At 32.1% G+C, this 18,954-nt stretch overlaps 1 protein-coding gene across 4 annotated transcripts in view; it reads right to left on the bottom strand.

The window, feature by feature from the left end:
* The window catches only part of LOC131854019 (stromal interaction molecule homolog), a 59,837-nt gene that overhangs the window by 19,672 nt on the left and 21,211 nt on the right, over positions 1-18,954 (bottom strand). For all 4 annotated transcript variants that reach the window (XM_059205143.1, XM_059205144.1, XM_059205145.1 and 1 more), the window contains 4 exons: positions 16,397-16,527; positions 13,247-13,366; positions 11,441-11,553; positions 9,167-9,282 (listed from right to left, as the gene is read on the bottom strand). In XM_059205143.1, coding sequence (XP_059061126.1) covers positions 9,167-9,282; positions 11,441-11,553; positions 13,247-13,366; positions 16,397-16,527 — 480 coding nt within the window. The remainder of the gene's footprint in view (positions 1-9,166; positions 9,283-11,440; positions 11,554-13,246; positions 13,367-16,396; positions 16,528-18,954) is intronic.

The following is an 18,954-nucleotide window of genomic DNA, read 5'->3' as shown; positions in this document are numbered from 1 at the left end:
GTACGAGTGAAAAATAATCTAGCATAACCTTTGATCCTCGAGAATATCGAGTACTATGTAACCACAAAGAATACTATAAATATAAGAGCATTGTCATTAAATATATGTACAGTACAAGTCGTTAACTTTAGATCAATAATATTAAAAGATAAAAAACGAGAAATATATATGGTTGTATATATAAATGTGAGTGTGGTTTCATATTAAAATATTTCTATTATTTACTTATCCACAGCTAGTCTACAGTCCACAGCATTATCATATGTTTAAAAAAATACATAACTATATCAGTAATATTTTTATAACCGACTCTACGTACTTTAACGTGCATTTGAATTCTTAATATAATACGATAACTATAATATAATAGCTCTTTAAATTAAATATGAATAAAAACAATATCAATTAATATTGCAAGCACAAAACGACGTAATACAATTAATAATCTTACCTGCTTTTAAATGCTCTTCAGATCAAAGATAGGGCATTAAAATTTTAATTAATACTACATTCTAAAAAATACAAGTTTAAAAACTTGTTATTAAACGTACCATAAAAACATTTACCATCGTCACTCAAGTCCACATACCGGCCGGAGAACAATAAAAAAACACTATAACCAGTTGCCACTACGAACCAAGTATCAAACACCATTTAGAACATAATCACAGTCGCATCACATCTCTAGTGGTTAGTTGGGCGTTGTTGGTAACAACTACACTATTGTGACCATCAAGCTGGGAAAAAGGCGTGACGGTACAGATAATGAACTGAAATACACCATCACAACACGCGAACTGAATCACGAATGGAGCTAAATCGAATACAAACGTCGTGATGTAACAATAGTGTCACCATCCCTTTACGGTTGTTTGAGACAAGCGATATAATCACAAATGCAAGTTGATCAATTAACGAATGTTCTAAATTCAAAATGAATATTTAAGTGTAAAATATTATGAGTGTCTGTCTGTTTATTACTTTTGTATGACTAAACAGATGAACATAAATAAATTTTACATCGGGATAACAAGGCTATTTATTACCTTAAAGAAGCAGAGGAATCGCGAGCGACAGCTAGGTTATAAACAATATAATAGTTTAATAACACAGTTGTAAAATTTAAGAAATATAATAGTTTTCTTTTAATGCACAGCAGATATTTTAACATCCATTTTTATATAACATAGAAAATACTATATACTTTGCGAATCAACAAGAAATTATCATTCGCAAAAGATTAGACGTACTTTTATATATTCAGAGAATGCTAAACTATTATTTTGTATTCTGAAAATTTTTATTATGCAAATCAAGTGACAAATAAATAAGAAAATAAAAAAAGTGTAATGGAACGTAATTCATATGACATATTGGTAATTACAAAATAATTAAAATAACTAAAATGAACAATGTCGCATGTGTTATTGTCGAAAATAACGGTGAATTTATATCACACGAAACCACAACAATATTTTAGATCTGAATTTCCTCAAGTAACCGTATAGAGGATGATTACTATTCGTTAATAATATCGTAAATGATGTCACGGTTAGTAACACCGCAAAAACATTTATTACGTGAACATTGCCGTTTCGTATCGACAGGCTCGTAACCGTTTTTCTCACTTAACGATCATGTACCAATTTCCAAGTGATTAATGAGCGAATCTCCTTTAATAAGCTGTGTTGCTGAATATATTGCGGTTCCGAGATTCGATTAAATCATTTGGCACGAGGCAAGGAATGAGTGCAGTAATTAGCTTTTTTATTATTTTGCAATTTGTCTCAATTTCAAATAGAACTGTGGTGACCATAACCTCGATTTAATGATATGTTTCAAATAGTAATGATTTGCGGCTTGACATTGAACAACAAACTGAAGTTTCTGGTTCAATCAATTTTTTTGCATTTAATCACCGTCCACACACATTATAAATGCGAAAGTGTGTCTGTCTGTCTGTTTGTTACCATTTCACAACCAAAGGGTTGGACGGATCCTAGTAAAATTAGATATGAAGGTACAATGTATCTTACGTTGTACCGGATATCCGGAGGATGAATATTTTTCGAGTAAGTTTTACCTATAAAAAGCAGGAGAAATCCAGAGAAATAGCTAAAGATCAGAAACAAGTTGTACGGTACGGTATATATAATATATACATAAATATTTGTAAGAACACTATCAGTGCCATAACTGTGCCATACCAGAAAATAAAGCACTGTCACAAACACTACCAGGTATTGTGAGAAGCAAGGACTGGTCGCTATTGATAATAAAATTGAGAAAGGAAGTTTTTCTATGTATCTGGGATCGGCAAATAAGCTGATCAGATTAACCCACTTACTACCCCCTGGTAGTAAGTGGGAACAGTCCGCCTGTGTATAGGCGAAGAGTATGTATATAAACAGTGTCAAGGACATCACGTTATCATGTATCTCCCGAAGTACCAATATAGAGGATTCAGATTCAGAGGACTTAGATGGTCTGCTTCCGTACCCCTATATTTCAGTAGCAATCTCATCATGCAGAAAAAAATCATAATGAGAAATGAAGGCGTGACGTCATGTATAATTTAAAGACAGTTCTACACTTGACCGGTCAAGTCTAATGTAATATACTTTTGACCGGTTGCGAGTTTTAACTGTAATATAGACTACCTCGGTTGTCTAGAGGTTTAGTACACCATCTTACATTTGTATTCAAGACTATGATTTTTTTGTAATGGTCTGGACAAACAAAATATAAAATATAACATCTTTTTGTATTATGTTTGTATATAATAAGATATTTAAGTATTTCTATCAGTAGTATTATTTATAACACAAGCTCAGCTTATGAATATACAACAATATATGATCAATCTAAATATTTCTCCATCGTCTGTCATCAGAAATGCAAGTGTTTGTTTGTTGCATACCACTTTGTGCATTAAGGGTACAACCAATCATCATATCATGGTAGAATTTACAGAGATTGGCAAATCGTAACCAATTTCTGGGCATAATTCATCACATGAAAATTATAGAAAGTCTTCAGCATGAATCGCTTTGTCTAACCTAATCCTGCCGCCAGTAGCTTGCTATGTGAGCCGACTCTAAGGTCCTTCGGGTTAAGAGATACGGCAATGCAATTACAGGCTACTAAGGCATTAGTACTCTAAATTGGGAACCCATGGGTGATACCACGGACATGACAATATATATAGGCTTGGATTAACTATCCTTCAGTTGGTGCATCATCTTGTTTGTAATGGGGGAAGGTGATTGTTAGTAATGTGGACTAATTCCACGGTCTATCCCCATTACTAACAACATATTATGTAAGGTAGACAACGCGGTTTCTCCTGGAAACTATCGTGATAAATTACTATTTGCTAAAATGGACTAACAAACCTGACTTACGATTATTATATCATCCTCCACTGGTGCCCCGCCAGCGTAAACCGTTGGAGCAGGCGGGTTCATAATTTCATAATCATAAGAAAAAGTTGTTTGCAACTACAATTATATAAAAATAAAAAATATATAGTACAAAACAAATAGATTGTATTTTATGTCCAAACTATACAAGTTGGTGAGTTATATTTGATCGTGGTTAATTAGTAAGTACACCCACCTATATCAAATATAGCCATAATGGAAGGTGGTTTGGTGTACGCTAATAGTGATGACTATTAGTGTATACTAAATGATATATATTAAAAATATTGTATAATTGTCTATTTTATAATAGACAAGTAATTTGTCTATGGTAAAAATAAAAGATATCTATGGAAGAACCAGTAAATAGGAATTTTGTAAAACGGTTAAAATGGTGTGTTTTTTTTAGAAATATAAAAGGCTATTTGATTTTGAAATTGTATTTTATTCATAAGGTGTCACGGACGGCCCGGACACTACAAAAATGGCGACGAGAACAAATACCTCGCAAATCAAGTATTTTGAAGAAGGAGATGATATTGACTGTTTTTTAGAACGTATGGACCAATACATGGTGGCATATGCAGTGGAACAAACGAAGCAAGTTTCAAATTGCTCATGTCTTTGGATGAAAAGACATACAAAACGTTAAAAAGTATATTTCACCCTACGCTACCAAAAGAAAAGCCTATAAAGAGCTTGCGAAGCTTCAAATTACGCTTTAGACAAAGAGTTTCTTACTATAGAACTAGAACACTATTCGACAAAATATCAAAAAACGACAACGAAAACATTTCGACGTGGTACACAAGGGTAAGAGAAATGGCAGCTGATTGTGATTTCGGCAAAACATTTGAAGACAGAGTCAAGGACAAATTTGTTACAGGTATTAGATTTGGTCCAATTTTTGAAAGATTATGTGAGGAATCCACGACACGGAATGTGTCAGAATTATTAGAAATTGCTTTAGCCAAAGAGTCAGTGTTACAAGAGCGGCAAAAGAGTTTTGTAAACAAGGTGCAAGTAGTCAAGAAACCTCAATATTCTAAAATTTCAAAATATGATCCAGATAAAGCTAAGGACTCATCTAAGGAAACTATTTTAAAATGCATTCACTGTGGAAAGTCAAATCACTTTTTGCAAGATGCAAATATAAGACCTATAAATGTAAATTGTGTGGGAAGATAGGGCATTTAGCAGCAATATGTAAAAGCAAGACTACTCACACTGCGCACACAGTGGAAATGCAAGATAAAGAAGAGGAGAATGGTTCGGTTAGCATTTTTACTATGGAGATGGACACGGTGCCACAATTAAATTATATTTCTCCATACAGCATTGAGTGTATAATCGGCTCAAAAGCAGTTAAGATGGAACTGGACACCGGTGCGGCTGTCTCTTGTATTCCGGATAGTGTTTACAACAGGTGCTTTACCAACTTTCAATGTCAAGCTGTCAACTGTGAGTTGAAGACATATAATGGTGAAGTAGTTAAACCTATAGGTAAGATTTTTGTGCCATTAAAATATAATAACAAAACATTGAATTGTGAATTACTAGTTGTTAAAAATGGTAGTAAATGTTTATTTGGAAGGGATTTAATTGAAAAATTTAAATTAAATATTAAAAATTGTATTCCATTAAATATTGTTTAAAATGTAAAGTTGAGTAACTTAGATTATGTATTGCAAAAATATTATGAGGTTTTCAAACCAGGCTTAGGTAAAATTGAAGGAGAAATAATTAAATTAGAATTATTAGATGAAAAGGTTAAACCAGTATTTCACAAACCTAGGCCCATTCCATATGCTTACAAGGACAAAATAGATGAGGAGTTATTGAAATTAGAAAAGGAGGGTGTTATTACAAAAATTGAAAATTCCAGATGGGAACACCGTTAGTTCCTGTTATGAAAGAAAATGATTACTATTCGTCAATTAAGACTTTGTGCGAATTATAAAATAACAATAAATAAATATTTAAAAGATGTTAACCATCCTCTACCTCGTATTGAGGACATTTTTGCAGCTTTACAGGGGGTGATAAATTCTCTAAGTTAGATTTACGCAATGCATTCAATCATTTGATATGTGATAATGAGACAGGAAACCTTCTGGCATGGTCTACACCCAGGGGTATTTACAGATTGAATATATATGGTACCAAGCCTCCAGTGATTTTTCAGGCAAAATTGGAAAAAGTTTTGTTAGGCGCAAAAGGAGTTATAAATTTTATTGATGATACTATAGTTACAGGGGCAAATGATGAGGAACATTTGCAAAATTTAGAAGAAGTTTTAAGACGATTTCAAAAGGTTGGTATTCGATTAAACAAATCTAAATGCCTATTTTTTGAGAAAGAGGTCAAGTATTTAGGCCACATAATTTCAAAAGAGGGTTTAAGGAAGGATAATTCTAAATTAAATGGCATAATTTATGCACCACCACCAAGTACTGTCACAGAAGTCCGTGCTTGGATTGGTATGGTCAATTATTATTCAAAATTTATTCCGCATTTGTCAGTTAAATTGAAACCACTGTATAAGCTTTTGCAAAAAGATGCCAAATTTATATGGTCTAAAGATTGTGATGACAGTTTTAAATTAATTAAAAAGAAATTGTTTCAGAAAATATTTTAGTTCATTTTAATAGAAAATTACCTTTGAAATTGTCTTGTGATGCTTCACAAAATGGCATAGGAGCGGTATATATAATATCATGCCAGATGGTTCTAATAGGCCAATAAGTTTCATTTCTAGGGTTTATAAGCCAGCAGAAAATAATTATTCAATGATTCACAAGGAGGCTTTAGCCATTTATTGAGCAGTAAAAACATTTTATCAATATCTGGTAGGTACACAATTTGAACTACAATCAGATCACAAACCTTTGTTAGCACTGTTTGGGGAAAACAAAAGTTTGCCTCAAATAAGCTGCTGGCAGACTACAACGATGGTCTCTATACTTAGCTAATTTTGATTATATTTTTAAACATATTAAAGGCTCTGAAAATGTAATGGCTGATTGTATGTCCAGATTGCCTGTTAGTTCTTTTAGTGAAAATGAAATAAATAAAAGAGTGTGATTACATTAATTTTGTAGAACAACAAAATGTTATTGACTTAAATATGGTTAGATCAGAGACCAGAAAAGATCCAATATTAAGTTCTGTTTTTAATATGATAAGATACGGATTCCCAAAGAAAGTAATAAATGAATATATTAAACATATTTCCAAAGAAAGGATGAATTATACCTAGATCAAAATATAATTATGTGGGGTTATAGGATAGTTGTCCCTGATAAATTAAGGTCAAGTTTACTTAAGGAGTTACATTCAACTCATGAAGGCATAGTTAAAATGAAAACCAATGCCAGATCTTACTTTTGGTGGCCGGGACTAGATAGTTGTATTGAAAATGTAGTTAAAACATGTGATATTTGTTTGTCAGCTCGACCAGAACCACCAAAGTCAAATGTCATTTAACATGGCCAAGTTGTAGCTATCCCTATGAAAGAGTTCATGCAGATTTTCTTGGGCCTATTGATGGCAAAATAATATTAATTATTATTGATTCTTATACAAAATGGCCAGAAACATTTATAATGAAAAATTTAGAAGCTAGATTAACAGTGGAAAAATTCAGAGAATGTTTTAGTAGGTATGGTTTGCCAAAAATGGTTGTAACAGATAACGCAGCAACCTTTTGTAGTAAGGAATTTTCACTTTGTGCTTATATAAAAATGGAGTAAGACACCAAACATCACCTCCATTTCATCACAAATGGTCTTGCCGAAAACGCTGTAAGAAGTTTTAAGTCAGGATTGCTAAAGACACTGAAAGAAAAAAATAATGTAACTTTTGAAACATTAATGAATCGATATTTATTTCACTATAGAAACTCTATACATAGTACTACAGGCAGTGCTCCAGCAACATTAATGTTTCAAAGGAAATTAAGAACCAGATTTGATTTGTTAAGTAATAAAAATTGTAAAGGGAAAGTTAGTAATATAAATGGTGGAGGAAAAAGAGAAATAACGTTTAAAGAGGGAGACAGAGTTTATTGTCGAGATTATAGACATCCAAATAAGAAAATATATATAAAAGCTGTAATTGAGGAAGTCCTTGGAAGAAGAACATATCTTGCAAAGTTTAATGAAAATTTAGTTTGGAGGAGACATATAGATCAAATTATAAGTTGTTCTTCCCAGGATCAAGATGATAGTTTAATTAAAAATACTGTAAGTGGTAATGATATAATTAGTTGCAGTGATAATTATTATGATCATGAAACAATATCGACAGGTAGAGCTTAAATTTCCTCAAACGGATGAGACTGTGATTGAGGCTCTTCAGTCATGTTCCTAGTAGCCCTCTTGTTAATACAGGTAATGGGGTTACAGTCAGAAGGTCACACAGAGGGTTAAAAAACCCCAGCGATTAAATTTATAAGGGGGGAGTATTGATATATATAAAAATATTGTATAATATATATTTTATAAAACAAATAATTTATTTTATGTAAAAATATAAAGATATCTATGGAAGAACCAGTAATAGGAATTTGAAAACGGTTAAAATGGTGTGTTTTTTTTAGAAATATAAAATATAGCTATTTGATTTTGAAATTGTATTTTGATTCTATAGGTGTCACGGACGGCCCGGACACTACACTAAATGAGGAAGACATTGAAGTACATACACTTTACAAAGTAATCTAATGATGACAGAATTAAGTTAGATAGATTTACGCATCAATATGATTGTCCCAAAAAGTTTGTATATATCCCAATATAAAGTGGGTTATAGTTTTCGTACAAAAATGTAAGGCCCTAATGGGGTGATTTAATGATACTAGTAAATGTGGACTCTGACATTTATGTGTATATTACAAGATATAATAGATATGTAAGAACGTGCGGTGTTCCATGCTCAGAATGACCGCGTGAGACGCCGCGGTAGACTCTAGGCTCGATGCCACATAATTGGTAATCTGTCAATTTTAGTACAGGTAGTCTAAAATTCGTCACACACAATGCAAAATCAGAGTAAATTTTAGTACATAGAAACTTTGTATTATCTATTACAAGTGCAAACGGGGGTTAATTATTTAATAGTATCACATTTAATTTTAATTAAAAGTTTAATGATAAAAATCTAAACGGCAGTAATTCACTTCTTTGACATTGGTCCATTGTAATTCTAATAATTGTAAATTGTAAGAGCAAGGAACTGGTACCTAAAGTACAGGTACAGGTAGTTAGTTACTACAGTTTAGATACCAGGGAACAAGGAAATGTGAAAATTGGGAAACAAAAATATATTATTATTATTATTGACATACTTGGTTTCGAACACTGCTTTACGTTCTGACGAATCTCGCGTTTTGAAATCCGTGTTAAAGTTAATTATACTAGAATTCGCAGCCATGCGCGATGGCCTAATTCACCTGAGCTCACCATCATCCTATTATTTACTAATACCCCGACTTTTTGACGTTAATCCAATATATGTATCTATATATAAATATGCCGCCATTTGGAGGAAGATGAAAAAGGCAGCTGACATGTTTGTACATGTAGATGCCATGCAATTTGCGTCAAAAAATTCGGGCAAAAAGAGTTTATTCGAGGCCCGCATCCATCCATCCATCCATCATCCTCGAGCCTTAAAAAGGATAGGTTAGAATATAATATCATATGACCAGGATAGGTTAGAATATAATATCGATGTCCACTTACCTTTAGGTGGACCGAACAGCACAACATCCATTGCTTTTAAAGCTAGCTTCTGTTTGTGTATCGGATCTTTGATGCCCAATACGTTGCTCAAATAGTGCATGTTGTTTACAGCCAGTCTGCACAATATAAACATTTCAATTACAATTGTGCTAGAAGCATTTCCCAATATACGCGATCTGAAGAAAAGCGTATTACATTTTGTTCCGAGATATTTTTAACAGATTATGATGGAAGGTCAAATCGTATGAAAAGATAAAAATATGACTTCAAAATCTTCTTATAAAATATTGAATAATATTGAAGATTGAACTCTAGTTCATCGTAAGAACTGTAAAGGGAATATTTTTTTTATTAGTAGCACTGCTGTAGTGAGCAGCTAGTTTAGAATAAAATAATACTGTAATATACTACGCCACAAGCTCTAGAGAAGCCTACTGGATAACAAATTGCACAGATGTTATGCTATATATATAGTTATAAAATGCATATATTACCAATAATATTCCAATAATATTCAGTCACCTATTCCCAAGCTAAGCATAGCTTGGTGTTATTGGAGAGGTACATATTTATTTATTTATAATATCCCATTTATTAATTTTATTCTGACCTGCACTCAGTATTCCAAATAGTATATATAATAATATAATAATAGGTAATTAAGAAAAGCCTCCATGATATCCTGGAAATGTTGTATTCTTACTTCGTCACTACACATAACATTTTTCGTTATGCTCTTTTAGTTACATCCTGTATTTGCGACGTGAATTAAAACCATTAGATTAACATCTGTGCTACCATAGACAATGTATATCTACACACAAATTTTATAAACAGATAGTGTTTTTATGTATGTCTAAAAAACTATGACTAATTGATTTTTACGATATAAGCCCGTGATGTTATTGGCGTCACGCAAAAATACATAATGTATTGGATATTGATGATTCTCCCAATTGCAAACAAAGTTTTACGAGAGATTTTACAAAGTACAAAGTCGTCTTCGTGAGCACCTTTGTTTCACTAACATCAGGATATATTTGAACCTTCAAGCAGTTTTTGTTAGCTGTGTTTCGGTTTAAGGGTAAGAAATAGCAGTGTAGTTACAGGATACGTGAGCATGACACCTAAGTTCTGAGAAATGGCAAAGTGTGTCAAGTGATAACTTCCTTTACGGACGTTATGTCCGTATTGTTGTTGTTCATGTATATGGTCGTATTCATATAAACAAATAGTATGGGCAACGCGCATTCGAATTTGGGCGCGCATAGATAGTTGTCAACTGCTTGTCTCCTTGAAAATGAAATTAGATAAACGTTTGCTCTTCAATTTTATTTATATATTACTATATAATCCAGGCTGGTACCCTGCTATTGGTAATGAACGTAAGAACAAATATTTCATATTATGAAATAGGAAATAACATATAAAATTAAAAATTTTGTCGATATTATTTTATTGGAGGAAACAATAACGACCGTCCCATCCTAACTTTACAGATGGTAAACGCGATGCTTCCTTCTGGGCGGAGGAGCTAGAGATAGTTCGCGCAAATCGAGGCACAGTTCGCAATTTCAAGTAACTCGACCACAAATTTTCAAAAGCAGTTAAAGATTTTATAGTCGCTCTACTTTTTACCGAAAAATAAAAACAGAGCAGGTAACCAGCTTCTTATGGACGATAATGGAATGGTGCACCCGCCTGCGGTAGCGGTCTACGCAGGCGGACCACCAGTGGAGGATAAGATGAGCATGAGGTCAAGTCAGTTAGTCCATCGTGACAAAAACAGGTAACCAGTTACCATCAAGTAGCGTCTTGTTTGCTAATCAATTTCAGTTAATAAATTACAAATAATTTAATTTCAACATTGCTTGAGATTATTAAATAATTTATTTCTTGCAGAGATCTGTGGCCAGTATTGGTAGTATTATTATTGTTATATATATTATAATTTATTATAATGATATGTAATATTTTGTACAATTTATATTATGTGCTGTTATTTATCTTAAGGCCTCCGCTGAAAATCAGCGCTGTAGCTTCGACTGCAGCAAGCTAAGAGAAGTCCTTCTTAGCAAATAGTTTATAGTGGCATATTGGTTTCTAATTGCTTTATTCTGTTGATGGAGCTATCTGTATGTATATGTACGTGGGTGTACATGTACACATACTGCCAATATAATTTAATCTATGCTATTTGAAATGCATGTTAGTGTCAATAATATTTGCTAAATAAATATATTTTTAAGTTTTCTGTTGATATAATTTGGTCACCTGGGTAGGGTTGCTCCGGTAACTTTGTGTTGCAGGAAGAGTGTTTTGTATTGAGGTAGGTCCACTGACTGCGACAGCCAATCGACTGTTTGCTCCACTGTCCAGTTGTGGACCTGCAAAAAAAATCCTTATTAACTTTTTTACCTAATAAATTTAGTAGTGAATAAAAGATGGATGTAAGACTCTTACTATTTCATAGATATATAATACTACTAAGAGTATTGTGCTCTAGTAGTATACTACCCAAAATTACACTCAAATTATGGAGAGTTCAAATGTAGTCAACACTAAAAAAAAATGGGTGTCTATCTATATATTCAAAAGACGGAGAGTCTTTTGAATATATAGATAGACACCCATTTTTTTTTAGTGTTGAAGCAAACATCGACATCAAATGAAATTAAACAGAGAGACGGTGGCAGGCTCGTCCCATAAGACATTGGATTCAAATATACCGAGAGAAAAATGGGCATGCCAAATATTGCGGTCACCACAATGTCGACAGTTGACAATGCCTCTGACTACCCCATGCAGGTTAATGAGTCGTGACGGTACATTTTTTTGTTTTCTGGTGAGAAACATAGTATCATCATCATAATCTCATATATAAATGAGAATATTGTATTTGTTTATAGTTTTATGTACATCTTTATACACATAAAACCATAAGCTAAGTAACTAAACATATATATTAGTAGATATAGGTAAAGTATTATTTCAAAACCAACAACCGTTACAGTTGGCATGGCTATGTGGAATTTCCCGTACAACCAAAACGTAATCGGAGTAAACCGTGTTCATTAAAAATAAGAATTGACGAAAATACTACAGTGTAACATAAAAATAGATACATAAAAACATAGTACAAATGAAAACCGTCACCATTTCAAAGTCGTGTCAAATTTAACGTTGCAATCTAGGGGAATCTAAATAGAAATTATATTTATTCAAATATACTTAATATAATATCTACTGAATAGTCATATTTTTTAATTCTACTACTAAATCGGAACGCAGACTCATCACAAGAAGAAAAAACAAGAAACTTGCGTGATGTTCATTTAAATAAATATAGTCATTACATAAGATTTTGCGTGAAAGGAAACTGCTAAATTTCAAAATTGATATAAGTAAATAAATAGTTACTTGATAAACAAAATAAATCATTCATAATTATCAGAGCAGACTAGTAACAGTACCCGTTAACTAAACATAGTACTTCAGTACTGAGCATTAGGAGCAAAAGAAAAAAAGACAGAACAAACGCGCTAAGTTAAGAAGTAATAGTGCAGGCATTGGGGTGCGGTGGGTGAACTGTATTTTTTTTAAATTAATATATAGATGGAACTGTGGGTTCTAGTATATACAAATACTATTAAATGGAGAAGATTTTATTCTTTTGTAAATTTGTATATTTCTACTCAAAAGACATTAGACTAATTTTGACAAAACCTTTCAAAGCTACCAGTAATAAAGCTACATTCCACACGGCCAGCGATACGAGGTATTATTATACCCCTGGACAGTTTACACAAAGCTATCTAGTTCCAAAATCAGTAGAGCTTGTGTTATGGGTACTGATATAAATACTCAGATATTATTTTGGTACATACGTACATAATATATATATGAGACATCCAGAGCGATACAATATTATATATATATTAGATTAGATATAGATAATCATACTCAAAAATACAAATGTTTCTACTGTGCGAGGAATCGAACCCGCAACCGTTGGAAGTAAAGCGTCGAGTTAAACCGGTAGACCACCGAGGCCGTCAAACATATAACATATGGACTCACCTCAGAGCGCAACCACGCTTCCCAAAGTTCTTTAACGGAGATGTGCATATCGTCGTTGTGATGGAAGGCGCGCTGTCTCTTCTCATACCCGCTATCGTACTGCAACTCCTCGCGGAGGAACTAGAATATAAAACAATTTATTATATTAGAATAGATTAGAAATAATTTTAACATAAGCACTTTTAAATAGTCGTATTTTTTTATTCTACCATTAATTCGGAACGCAAACTCAACATAAGAAGAATGAGCAACAAACTTACGTGTTGCTCTTAAGGATAAATGTAATTTTTTCATGTATTATATTAGAGCCACAGACATTCAGACGATTTGCGTGGGACTTACATTACATAATGCATCTGCATTAATGTAATGTAGGACTAATTTAATCGAATGAGGTGTTATTTTGCGGAACTCCTGCTATATATTGTATGTATGCTAATTGTAGCAGAATTAAACAAAATAATATAAATCCATCAAGTAGGTAAGTATTCATTGTTTCTTAATGATTTAAACAATTTTTTATTTCATTAAAAATTGGACATCATTTAAGTGACTAAAATTGAAATAGCAACATGTTTACTAAATAATATGGCAATTCTTTATATACACATAAATTTAATTCAAGTCCCCTGAGTTAATATTGATCAAAATACCCTACGATTCTCAATGTACGTGACAAAGTGTAATTCATATTTTATCATAACAAAGAACATATGTGATGCATTCTTATTTAATGACTCATTATTCATTAAACGAAAATAATATCTAAATGTATACAATTAGTAGGTAGGTGCCACAAAATTAATTGTATCATTTCGTATTCCTTTATCTCTGCCTACCCCAATCGGAGACTGGCGTGACAGTATATATCTGTGTTACATATTAATCAGCCATGTTTTCAGAGCTTGGAACGAAATACAAATCAACAAATGCCGGTAGTAAATAGTCCGCAATTCATATTTACAATTGTATTGATTACTTTAACTCGGCTGTTCACAAGCAAATTGTGTTCATTAGTTTCATTTGTTATGAGAAGCGTAGTTGCTAATCAAAACAATAACAACAAGCGTCAATTAGTGTGAGCACAGACACAGAAGAAAACAGACGCCAGACGAAAACTGTGTTTCATATTTATTTAGTAATCAGGCAAAGAGCGATGTATCATACAACTATATTACAGATAAACTTTCCCAAATCTAATTATTATGAATCTGTACAAACATAGATTAGTTTTCTTTTTGTCATAGGTCACTTCCACAGAATACTAGAGCTACAATAAAATTTGCCACACATCATGCAGAGCCGGTAGGTTGGTAACAATTTAAAATGTAACTTTATTGCCGTATTTAATATTGCCACTGATATTTACTGCCAATAATAAACGAATATGTAACTTAGAGTATAAATAACCCTTTCAACTGTAAACTATTTTAAAAGTCTTATATATAGTGTTATTTTTTATCTAGTGTTAACTTTTTTTTGACATCAAATAACTTTTTTGCGAAGATATTAGTTATTCCAAAATTCAAGTCGAAATGGCCTTTGCGATTAGTTACCTTTAATTATATCAAAGGGAAGAAATACGCATTCAAAATATATACACTTTTGAGATTATTTTAATTCATAAATAACAAAGAAGGCAATGGAAAAATATAGTAAGTTTTTGCACATTTTTATACATTTTAATGTATTTAGAAAATGATAAGATTTACATATTAGCGCTTATTTATCATCAGTATTTTAATGTCATGACAAGCGTTAGCTATAGAGAATATTAGTGGAAAGAAAAATGTAAGAATACAATAAATAATGTGAAAAGAAATAGTGTCACACTTCAGTTCTGGCCAAATGCCAAACGTCCAATAAACGTATTATAATGTTACTTGATTAGGTTAGGTTAGTATTTCAAACAAAATTAGAATACCTTTAGAAATAAAATTATACAACTATTAAGACAAATCCTTTGATAATTTGTATCTTTTTTATATGAGTAAAAAGATCAATGTTTTAAAATATTTGCATGAATTATGGCACTAATGAGCAATCCTCTTACCCTGATTGTAGGAGTTGTAGTATTAAGCGACGTGAAGTTTTAATGTTCAACACTAGTCTAACTACGTAATATTGCCAGACTCGTTAATGAGATAGGCAGATAAAACCTAAAGCTACTTTCCAGTTTTACACACATTTCTTTGATATCAAACTATGGGCATCTCCAGACTCTCTTTTCCGACTTTATCTTCTTTTATATTTATAACACAAAACAATAATTCACTGGCTATTCACTGGCTTCTTGTTCTGATAAATATGAACACTCAGACCTCTAAGATAGACTTCTGTTTCTATCTCCTCAGTTTCCCCTGATACAAAATCTTTAACGTGAGGTAAACCGCGTTTCTTTTATTAGTATGATGACAAAATAAATCAGAATCCACTGTGCTGTGACTCTGGCGTGACTAAACTACTATACTCTTACGTACTGTACGTTCTTAAACAAAATGTAGACATATGTAACAACTAAATTCAATGATTTACTAAAGGAAATTGGTTTTTCATGAGCAGGCTTAAGCGTCACATGTCCGGTTGGTGTAATGCCAAATTGTTTCAGTTCGATTCTCTGTTAATATATTGTTGCAATTTCATTATATATATAGCGTTTAAAAGTGTACAACTCTGCAATGAGATTGTATTGTGGCCTCCCAATACCAAACAATCTTATTGCAAAGTATTATTTGATTGAAAAACAAATCACGTGAAAATTTATGACACGTGGTTTCGAGTTCAATTTATGTGAAAAATACAAAAAATATATATTTGTATTCTGACGAATTATTACCTATATGTTTATATAATAGTTTATTCGCATAAGTGGACAAGTGTTACCAAAGGAATACCCTATCTATATATGGTATATAGGAATACCATATCGCTGGATTTCAAATCACATGTAAAATCTTTTATCTCTGTTTCTATCATTCATACAATTAAGTAATACAATAGAAAGAGTTAACACTATCGAGTCTATTGTATCGACGTTTCTATTGGCATCGTCATACAGTGGCGTGATGTCTTTTAATGTGTAGCCAAAAGGTCTATTTCTATCTCGTTCATTGTTTTCTAACGACTATAAATAAGAGAGAGTATACTAACATCATCGCTCTCGCTGAGATCCACGTTCCCGTTGGCGTCGTCGTCGAGCTGTCTGTGTAGTTGTGTGATGGCTTCCAGCCCGGCGCGGTCCTGGAGGCATGATGCGTCGTTGTGACACGCCTCGAGCAGTACTGGAACGTAATAATTAAACATTTCAATGACATGAAGATGGCATTTTCGACTTGATTTATTTTAAGACTTCAAATTCAAAAATCATTTATTCATGAACGTCAAGTTGAGTCCTGCCTAGTATACAGATTCGATTGAAAAGAACTGACAAGAAACTCAACAGATTTTTTTAAGTCTATATTATGTACATTTTACATTTATAAAGATGTATATGTATAACATTAAATGAAAATCACGTGCATGAACGACTTCTGTCATGCACGTTTGTCATTTAGTTAATTGTTTAGTGAATACGCTTTCCTCAATAAATATGATATAACAGATGCTTTAAATTTATTTAAAGGTATTCCACTATATCCTTTGGTATCTTATTGAACTTACCAATTATTATTATTATTTTTAACATGGGGCTAATCTTTTCGTTACAACATATTGTTTGGTCGTTGTTTATCGGTTACAATTGATCTGGAGCGGTAAACCTGATCCACTTTGTGTAAAGTGCATAATATAAATTATGTCTAATATCGACTATACATATAAATAAAATTGTAATGTCTATTTGTAATATTGAAATAACTGTTTTTACTACATGCATATGAATATAAAGATGGTACATATGCAAAATATTTTTTTTTACAATTTTTGTCTGTCTGTCTGTTTGTTCCGGCTAATCTCTGAAATAGCTGGACCGATTTTGACGGGACTTTCTTTGGCAGGTATCTGATGTGATAAGGAGTAACTTAGGCAATATCTATTTAAACAAAAAAAATAGAGTTAAATTCCATAAAGTTAAAGTCACGGGATCAGCTAGTATCAATAATATACATTAATGATAACACTGATATATGAGAAATTCGTTAGATTTATCTATGTAATATACATCTTACACCAAGTTGCTTTAAGGATTACTATGAACTAAGGGCAAATAATTAATTAATTTATGGTATATCTAATAATTTTATTGTCAGGTCTTACAATCGTCACTTATTAAAAACAAATCACATCATGAAATGTACGCTTGATAGCGAGAATAGACCATCAGCATCAGATATAGTTATGCATACAAATTTATACACGGTCTACATAAGAACACTTTTCAAAACAACATATTATTTGTGGATGTACATTTAGAGACTTTGTCAAACCCATATATTATATCCAGCGCTTCACAATAACAATCAAACTTTTTGTAGTAAAACTAATTATACTAAAGTAGCATAATAACCTTACTGTAGATAATAGCTAAATCGTTAAGTGTCGCAGATAATAACGCCTAGCACTTTAACAAATGTGGCGTTTGTTTCAAAGAACTATTTAGAATTTGGTAACGCAAATAAGACGTGTTTCTCACATTTTATTTGAATGATTTAAATACATTAAACAAAGATTACATATGAAGTACGTAAGATGCTTGAAAGATATATGTTAAGTATTTAAACAGGTTCACTGTGTGACGTCATATGACGTCAGCGATCCGGAGCGATGACTTCTGTAGCTGTTTATCGGGATTCCTGTATTCCAGAGTTCTTATAATTTATAAAGTGTTTAAAATGAACTATGCAGTAATGAATCGATTTACAAATAGTACCGCACTAAATTTCACCTCCCATTCAATGTTTAACACGTTAAAGACCGCATGCCCACCGGTTGGTAACGAAAGTTTGACACTTTGAGATTGGGTGATCACTCGTGGGCTTTATAGTTGATATAAATCAAGGGGTTAAATAATGTCTACCCCAAATTATTATACACTAAAACATATTAAAAAGATAATATACGTAATTAACAATAAAAAAATGCCGGTCCCTCTGTGATAAATAAGATTTTTCAATGCGGTCTTCAACGTGTTAATGAGTTTGTTGAATATGTTACTGACTCAGATATACATAGAAATTAATATAATGCATACAAGTTTTAAGACTTCAAAATAATATTTTGCATTTCTGTTACATGTTTAAATATTTTTTATCGGTCACCTCGTACGTTCTAAACAAAGATGAATTGACGTCAAAAGGATTTTTTTTATAATTAACTAACTTCCAGATGACAACCGTACACGGATGCTCTTACAAATAGGATTTTAAGCTTTTGTACGACATCTGGCCTTAAGAAATCGGTCAAATACAGTAAGTACGAGATTTAATGAAATTTTAATTTCTTCGAACGAGGACTTAGTTTGTTTTTATTATGATTGACAACCCTGCTAATTTCTTAAAAGATATACAGGTTGTATAACTAATAATATCCAACACTGAGACTGATAAACTGAAACCTTTCAGGTATCGGAACTAAGTAGAAGGAATTTAAATATAATAAAATTACTATTTTATTTCTGTTTAGTGTTTTAATCAGAATTGTTATACAAAAAATAACGCAGTTACAAACTTACTGATGTGTTAGAAATGAGCTTTAACGTATAATTTAGATAA

The sequence above is a fragment of the Achroia grisella genome, unplaced genomic scaffold (assembly GCF_030625045.1).
Source record: "Achroia grisella isolate CSIRO2021 unplaced genomic scaffold, CSIRO_AGI_Agris_v1 utg918, whole genome shotgun sequence".
Taxonomy (NCBI): domain Eukaryota; kingdom Metazoa; phylum Arthropoda; class Insecta; order Lepidoptera; family Pyralidae; genus Achroia; species Achroia grisella.
This window is presented reverse-complemented; position numbering and strand designations above follow the sequence as displayed.